The sequence below is a fragment of the Austrofundulus limnaeus genome, unplaced genomic scaffold (genome assembly GCF_001266775.1).
Source record: "Austrofundulus limnaeus strain Quisiro unplaced genomic scaffold, Austrofundulus_limnaeus-1.0 Scaffold81, whole genome shotgun sequence".
NCBI classification, from domain to species: Eukaryota; Metazoa; Chordata; class Actinopteri; order Cyprinodontiformes; family Rivulidae; genus Austrofundulus; species Austrofundulus limnaeus.
The window spans coordinates 1,263,468-1,272,515 of record NW_013952483.1 but is presented as its reverse complement, the minus strand read 5'-3'; the positions used below and the strand labels follow the sequence as shown (position 1 = coordinate 1,272,515).

The window sequence follows — 9,048 nt, the reverse complement described above, 5'->3', positions numbered from 1 at the left end:
AGACTAAATAAAACAAATAAATTGGTGGTAATTTTTGACTGTGTAACTTTACAAACGGCACCCCATTGCCGCCATCACCAGTAGGAAAGATACAAATATGATACTGTAGTGATTGCACAACAAAACAATTTAGTGGTTTTGATTCTGTGGTAGAAATTGAAACAAATTATCAACCCATGCCTAATCCAGAAAAAGGTTGTATGTTCCATCCATCCATCCATTTTCTGTACGCTTATTCCTTTCAGGGTCACATATCAAGACAACTACACTGACAATTTTGTAAATGCAAGAATTTTTTTTTCTTTTTTGACATTGCATAAAATCTTGCACCTATTTCTGTTTGTAACCCAGGACGGCATCGTAGAGCTTTCCAGTGAATCGGTACTGGATGTTGGTGAAGCCAGCAGCTTTTAGCAGGGCAGCATGATGAGACCCTGACCTCTCTTTGCCCTCCGTCTGCAGCAGCATGATCAGGGAGTGGAGATGGGCCGTCAGCGGGCCAGATCCATCCTCATTCAGCAGCATCTCCACCACCAGCACACCGCCTCCTGCAGCAGAACCAATACAAYGACGGATCTTTTTAGCTTTGTTTTTATGGGAATGTTTACATTGTCAAAGAGTTTTTGCCAAACCTCACAGCAACAATTACCAGGCTAGAAAGTATTGTCTGGTGTGGGAAACTGATTTTTGGATCAGTGTTGAACAAAGTCAGCAAACAAAATACAGTCTCGTATTAAAACTTTCTGCACAATTAAGTAAAAACTCAATGGTTCGCAGCACACAGTTTTATTTATTTGGTTTGCAAAAGTAAGAAGTAATGCAGTAATAGTACAACAATGGTTGTGCTATTGGGYAAATTTATAAAGTCCTTCATAATTTCACATTATTCACCCTTAAAATCTATCAATGGATAACACTAAGCTCATATAAACATGTGCAACTGTCCAAGAAAGGAAGCATCTCATCTTTTATCATCATTTTTTTTACCCTTCCCTCCTGTTCCCTCATATTTTTGGCTGAGTTTGTGTCTGTTGTCTGCCTTTGATCAAAGCCAGAGGAACAGATTTTACTGGGATCAGCTGCATTGTGGGATACAATCTGCCGTCTCATTTCTAGCAGAAGAAAAAGAAAAAAAGTACTGATCTTTTTCACACTAAAACGCACACATGCACAAACACACACACACACACCTGGTTTGCAGGCTTTGTAGATTCCARGGAGCAACTCTATGCAGCGTTCATCAGTCCAGTCATGGAGGACTCTGGAAACAATATAGAGGTCAGCTGCCGGCAGAGGGTCTTTGAAGAAATCCCCTTAAAACACAAAAACAAAAACGTTGAATTTTCAGGACACTATGAATCTACAACTTTTACATGATCAACTTTAATGGTCTAGCATTCTTTYAAGAAATGACTTTTGACWGTTTCCTATAGACAAAGTTTTAAAATAAAAGTACCTTATCTCCTGCAATATTGCAGGATCTTGTAAGACGTGTCTTTCAGCCACTATCACACCAAGTTTTAGCTACGTATCTGAAACGTTGGCTGAGTTATAGCCATTTTTGTCTCCTAAGGTCAGCAGTCCAACTCGTTCAGCTACTGCTACACAAAATCTCAGTCTTCAGCAGCATACAATGATGAGGCAGATTCACTTTCATAATGATGTAGTGCGGAATGATAGTAACTTCCTCCTTAGACCTTGCCAAGAATGAAAGTGATGCATCTGAAATGTAATGTGAAACATGAAGTACTGAGCAGAATGCATAGCAGAAGAGAATCAGAATTAATGCTCAGCTGTAATATAAAGGATGTGTGGGTAATATGAATGTTGCTAAGGATCCAAGTTGGGCTGCCTTAAAACTGGTTAACAGGCTTCTCTTTATCTGATTTAATTACTTCACGTAATTATTAATTCTGTTGACAAGACCTCAACTAATGACATGACTTGATTAGTGGTTTACACGCTTAAACATAATTACCACAAATGGATGATGTCTGCTGTAATCAAATTATTCGAAATGCATGTGACCCACATTGATTACAGCACATTTCCGAGCTCCGTCAAACATTCAATGTTGATGGAAGAAAAACATCCATTAGCCGGTCGCTCACTCAGTCGCTCTCATTGCATTTTGGGGTCTATCTTTTGTGTCCAGAGTAGAAACAAAATAATTCAATCAAAGACTCTAAAGATGCTGGGTTACAGCACAGGTTGCATGTGAACAGTCGGGGCGGGAATTGACTTTCTCTGCAGGGTTTTTGAAGATTACCTGCTGCTGCGAGCTGTTTTCTCACGTCAGCTGCTGTGGTGCAGTGGCAACCCAACGAAGGAGGTGTTGAGTACAAATAGACGGTTTTGTACACAAGAATTTTAGTCCTGCAGCAATCAGGGGAACAAAAACTGTATGGGGTGATTGTATAAAAAAGTGGATGTTTGTGCTTAAAATTCTTGTGCTATTTAAATATCTAGGTAAGTGATCAGGATTGCATAATTAGTGGCATGATTACACACATTTGTAATACAATATTTGACTGAGTCTCTATGTATCATTTTATAAGCACATGATTTGCTGGAGACTCAGTTTGTGTTGATGATTAAGGATTGAGGATTAAGTTTTAATTGTTTGGTAAAGTTTGTGGTACAGATCAGCTTTCATGAAGCACACCCAACAAAAGGTAAAAGCAAAACAGCAGATGCACCCTTTTATCCCAATAAATTAAACAGGTAACCTAATTCTGCCATCATTTTCCTTGGCCTGACATGTGCCAGGTGCTTATATAACTTTAATGAGGCAGAGCATATTTAATATCGCCACATTAAAACACAAAAAGTTAAACAAACAGATTAAAAATAGGAAAAGCAACATGAATATGGAAGTCCATTCGCTCCTTTTTGTATGCACCCGACATTGTCGTGATTTCTTTCGGGTCGCTTTCTTAATTATTTGTGTGTAAAGGTGTTTCACTTAAATTGTCATTAACGTGGAGCAATTTAATACACTTGTAATGGTGATACCCTCAAGGAAGCTTATCCTCTGTTCACCCTCGTTGACAAAGTGTTCCCGCGATATGCGCACCACCTTGGGGAGGTCAAAGATCGTCACAGTGCATTGTGGGTAGACTGACGTGCAGTGCTTGGCTAATGCTCCGGTGCAGCCTGGAAGGAAGGACAAAATTACTTTTAGTTATGCTGCATAACCTTCAATGACAAGGTGGTTGTTCCATTACAGACACGCTGCACACAAATTGAAAAAAACAACAACATTGGATGTCACTAACTTTTACTCAACATACATTTAAAGGGATCCCCGATTAGTTGTAACATTAGACTTTATATGATAAACAAATACTTTAACTGTAAAATAAAGACTGTAAAATACTGTAGACTGTTCAGTTTTTATAATTTTTAAACTAAAATTTTAAAATATGTTACATGGATGGGGCCATTTTATTTACACGCAAAGCATTCTGGGAAATTGATGACATCAACTAGGTCATCGGCACGAGGCTGCTAGTGAGCTATATCCACCCTGAAGGTTAATCTTGGACAAGATCTGATGATTGACTCTTTTAAATGAAACCAGAGAGCGTTGACAGAGAGGAGAAGGTAGAAATGACTCAGCCTGTAACTGAAAATATGGATGGAGGACAACAGAGCTGCTTCATGGAAGAAGAACCTCAGCTTAGCCTGTTAGCTTTAGRGTTAGCCCCAACACTATCACCATATACAGTATATGTATTAGCTCAGCTCTACACATTCTCTTGTCACTGAGGTCCTCCATCCACATGACAGAGAGGGTAACGCAAAAATGACTCCGTCTGCAACTGAAAATATGGATGGAGGACCTCAGTTTAGCTTGTTTGTCGCGCTAGCGCCGAGCTAATACATATAAGGTAATACAGCGTGAGGGCTAGCACGAAGGCTAACAGGCTAAGCTGAGGTTCTTCTTCCATGAAGCAGCTCTGTTGTCCTCCATCCATATTTTCAGTTCCAGGCTGAGTCATTTCTACCTTCTCCTCTCTGTCAACGCTCTCTGGTTTCATTTAAAAGAGTCAATCGTCAGATATAGCTCGCTAGCAGCCTCGCACCGATGACCTAGTTGATGTCATCATTTACCCAGAATGCTTTGCGTGTAAATAAAATGGCTCCATCCATGTTAAAATATATTTTAAAAAATTTACAAAACTAAACAGCCTACAGTATTTTTACAGTCTTTATTTTACAGTTAAAATAAATGTTTATCAAATAAAGTTTAATGTTACAACTAATCGTGGATCCCTTTAAGATCATGTATTGTCTTAAAAGTGTTAGGAAAATAAATGTCTGAATAAAGGGAAAATGTGGCTCGTGGTGTTTTCCCAACGAGCCAAGGTGCAAGAGCTAAAATTTGTGAGCGCTGAGAAAACAGTGAATTCAACTTTTTCAACAAGTTCCAACTTTCTGAACGTGTTTTATTAAAGAGTGGGCTGACTTCTCCAGAGGGAGTTGCTGCTGCCTTCTCTGTCTGTGGACACCAGATTAGTGCTGTTTCCAAACTGTTTTACAGCTCAAAGAAATGGATGTATGAATAGAAATGACTGAGAAGTCTGCGGCTTTGGATTCTGACACCTTTCTATCATTCTTAGCATTGAGGCCATCAGCTATTTGCCACAGAGCAGTTCCTGTCTGTACTCCACGAGGCAGCCGTCGCCCCTCAGCTGCATTAAAACGCCTCAGGCATTCATCACTCTGTCACTAATTCACCAGTTGTCATTCCTCGAACCTCGAAAGCCTAACCACTCCACAACAGGAGCACCAGTAAGTACTTTCTTTCACAAAGCCATTTTGTCAAAGTTACTCAGATTTTGATGCTGACTTGTTTTTTTTTTAAACTGATTACTATCATTATTATTTTTGCTTGGAAATTTAAAATTTGGTATATCACTTGCTACCTAACACACAACCAACCCCTAACATTCACTTCATCTAAAAGTGTAATTTTGTGACCCTTGTCTTTAGATTTGTGCATTATATGCATTCAAAGAGGTAACTAATCTTTAGTTACCTCCGCCAAGGGCGAGGTAATGTTTTTGGTCGCATATGTCTGTTTGTGGTTCTGTCTGTGGACAGCATTACTCAAAAACTTGTGGACGGATTGTCATGACATTTTTAACACACGTGGGTACTGGGCCAAGGGACACACCTTTAAATTTTGGTGATGTTCCGGATCACGATGAGGATACAGGAATTTTTTTTCTTTTAACACTCTGAGATCGGCAAAGCTGTGATGCTTTCACAGGGCTTCTATAAAAAACAGTGACCTGGATTGGACAGCACGGACTTCAAACTTTATAAAAGTAATGTTAAAACCAGATTTAATGATGAATAATTTTTGCTATAATATGCACATTTACAGAACGTTTTGTGACCAGGAGGTGACTGCATCATGAAACCTATTTTTCCCCATTTCCTCAAACACACCACATTTCCAAAACAACCAATCAAAACAGTTTCTCTACCAGGCTTGTAAACAGAGAGCTGCCGGGCCTCAAAGTTTGGAGATGGGGGGAGCCAGGAAGCACTTTATAAAGAGAGTCAAACCATTACAAACTCATACAAGGAGATAAAACAGACGTTTTACATGGTGAAATGTGACTGATGAAAACGTAGAGGTTTAATCCGACACCAGTTTGATGATGAATAACGTCGGGTGACGAGTCTGTTTTTTTTTCCACATTGGACTCCACTGGGAAGAAATTCTGTGCATACTGCTGCTTAAATGTTCGCTACATCAGAACTTATTCGGCAAATGTGTTTCCATCTCTGCTTTTGCACATTAACTTTATAACAGGATGGGAGGAATTGGTCTTGGCGGAGGTTTGCACTCTCCGAGTGCTTCTACATTGCACTTTCATAGAGGTAACTAATCTTTAGTTATTCTTTTTTTTTTACATGTAAGAGCAAAAACAAAACGCTTATATGGAAAAATAAATCTTTTGCTCCTCCGTTGACATTCTCGAGCAGAAAGGAGAAAGTGACAGGTGGTTATTGGGGGGGAAAAGGGGGTATTGGGAGCAGGAAAAAGACAGAGTTTGAGTGTTGGAGTGAGGCAGAATGGAGCATCAAAGGATCTCACTCTGACAAACCTTTAAAGCCAGTCAGCTGGGACGGTGAGTGTTTATGTGCGCGCACGCAGAGCAAGCATTCCTCCGAGCTATGGAGCAGCATGACCTGCTGCTGCTGCTGTATGAGTGTATTCTCACAAAGCTCCTGCTTTTTTGCACACACACTCACACAGACGATACCGCATAGCTCTCACATCAAACAGAGGTCGGCAGAGGAGAAAAATCAAAGAGCAACAAGGAGGAGCGAAAGCAAACACACAACGCTCTGTTCAAGACCCCGAAGCTTCCTTTATTGTTCCCAATAATGATCTTCTGATGAAAGTGTGACTGTTGCACAAAGAAAGGCTGTTTCATCACTAATATTGTTTCCGTCTTTGCTCTTTGCCTTTTAGTCATGTCATCTTTGAAGGTATTTTTAGGCTGGTGTGTGCATTTCATTGAAATCAAAAATATATTTAGTCACAATCAACATTTGTGGAGAATCTGCATGGATATTGATTTGGATGTTGCTACACTTCTTAGTTGAAGTTCCTCTGCGGTAGAAACGCTTTTATTTTTTGTGCTAAAATGCTGCAGACTGATACGGTTTTAAAGGGGAGAGGGAAGTCGACGGCTGCATCAGAACAGATTATAGGGACATATCTGCAATATGAACAATTTAGTGGTACAAAATATACAAAGATTAATAAGCACCTATATGTGCTTATATGAATCAGTGAGCAACATTAAAGCTCAGGTTACGTCAGACCTACTTTTATCTTGAACATTTCTTTCTCTTCTGCCAGATTATCACGTCTGAGATAAAAATCATCACAGAATGAAGAACAGGCAAACAAATAGCCTACTCAAACAAACACATATTTGCAGTTTAGCTGCAGAGATTGACAGACAACATGTCGAGCAGCAGGTGGGCACAGACAGGACAGATGCTGTGTGAGACACACGGTCTACATGGGACACTGCAGTCACGTCCTTGAGGCTCTTGATGCTCACTTGCTCACACTTTTTGGACGTGCAGCTTCATGCATAAGCATGAACAGGCAACCCCATGTTGAGAAAGTCACAAAGGAGCAGGACACACAAATGGAGCGACCGTATGCTTTTAATGGTTCCACAGCTCCCCTGTGAGGTCAGCTGAAGCGGTACATGCTGCTTGCGGCCCACCTGTGGCCAGCTGGATACAGAGCTAGCAATTTATTTATTTAATTTTTTCAATTCTGAGGTTAATTTTATTAAGCAGGAACACTCTTTGACTTATATCCTCATGTAAAACAGAACTAAATGGGACTTTTAAAGAGTTTAATTGGATTTTAATCCATATTTTTCCTGATTTGATAACTAAAAACTCTGAACGTRATTTATCTGTTTGTTTTATTACTAAATGTGGTGTTTAAATCTCACCTCCAATGTCACAAATGTCCTTAAAAGATGAAAGATCGAAGGCTGTGATGACATCTTTACCGCATATTTTCCAGATAGAATTCATTAACTCCAGGAAATTCATCATTTCTTCATCGTTCCTACACAAAACATAGAGGGGTGGAAAAAAACTTTGTTTAATTCCTCTCCGTTATATGTCTCATCGTTTTATCTGTCACCCACGGGTGAAAGTGCAAAGAAAGTGCACAGAATTTATACAACAACAAAAAAAAGTTGTTTTTTATTTTTTATTTTTTGTTCCCAGTGGCTTCACCATGGTGTATGTCTGTTTGATAGACAGAGCGCGGCAGAACAGAAGAGCCTGTGGTGAGTGCTGCTGCTCTGAGGAATCTCCACCTCATCAAGCAGAACCACCATGAGGGCTACACACACACACACACACACACACACACACACACACACACACACACACACACACACACACACACACACTCACTTCTTCTGCAGCACTGCTTCCATTTGTAAACTCCACTGTAGCAAAGTGCTCAGTCATCTGATCCTCAAACCAACTTCACAAGACACAATGACATCCAGAGGAACTTTTAAAGTGACTCATTGTTGGCCTCAAACTCTGACGGCACTGGATATGAACAAATACAAATGACTCTGAGGCCAAACAGAAGACTGTCAGCTTCCATTTAAAGCATTTGGAGCAAAAGATACTAAACGTCCTCAAATGGCAAATTCTTTGTTGTGGTTATTTGTAGCTATACCATCACATCTGTACAAAAAACAAGCTTAGCTGGTAAAACTTTTCTTTGTCTTGGTATGCGGGATCACACTACGAAATATTACTTTACACTTATGAAACTCTAAAAGTGAATTATGCAGTCTGTCTGACTGGTGTTTTATGTGTGGTTTGGCTTAGATTGCTTCAGTAAGTTCCACACACACACACACACACACACAGCTATAAAACTGGGGACATTCCATTGACTTTCATTGATTTCTATAGTCTAACCCTGACACCCTACCCTAAAACTAACCTCACAGGTACATACCTGACCCTCTACCAAACCTGAACTCAATTCACACCTTGGTCCTAAACCGAACCCCCATCCCACCAATGGCATTTAAACCAAACAGGGACTCGACTTAGTCCACATGCACCAGTGGTCCCCTCCTGTAGGTGTTTTGTTTTAAAATAGTCCACATGTGTCATACCCCCACCCCATACACACACACATCCTTGTATTTGCATCAAACTGAGGACATCATATTGATTTCCATTCATTTTTGGAATTGTATTTATGCCTAACCCAGACATTTTCCTTAAAATGAACCATTACTGGTCTATAGCTGACCCTAACCTGAACCAAAACTTAACTCTCATCATACCTCTAAACCTAACTAGTAAAGCACAGCAGAGCTTCAAACAAAGTGAGGACATTGAAGAGGTTCTCACTCTACATCAAACACCTCACTTTGATGGTAACTATGGCACAAATGGTCCTCACTCTGTCGTAAAAAAACAAGTACACACACGTGTATATATATACTGTAC

At 39.9% G+C, this 9,048-nt stretch overlaps 1 protein-coding gene across 1 annotated transcript in view; it reads right to left on the bottom strand.

The window, feature by feature from the left end:
- Positions 1 to 31: 31 nt before the first annotated feature.
- The window catches only part of asmt (acetylserotonin O-methyltransferase), a gene marked incomplete at its 5' end in the record, with an annotated part of 13,383 nt that continues 4,366 nt past the window's right edge, over positions 32 to 9,048 (bottom strand). Inside the window, 4 exon segments of the mRNA XM_014011524.1 lie at positions 32 to 548; positions 1,191 to 1,313; positions 3,016 to 3,156; positions 7,506 to 7,624. Of these exon segments, the coding sequence (XP_013866978.1) occupies positions 331 to 548; positions 1,191 to 1,313; positions 3,016 to 3,156; positions 7,506 to 7,624 (601 nt within the window).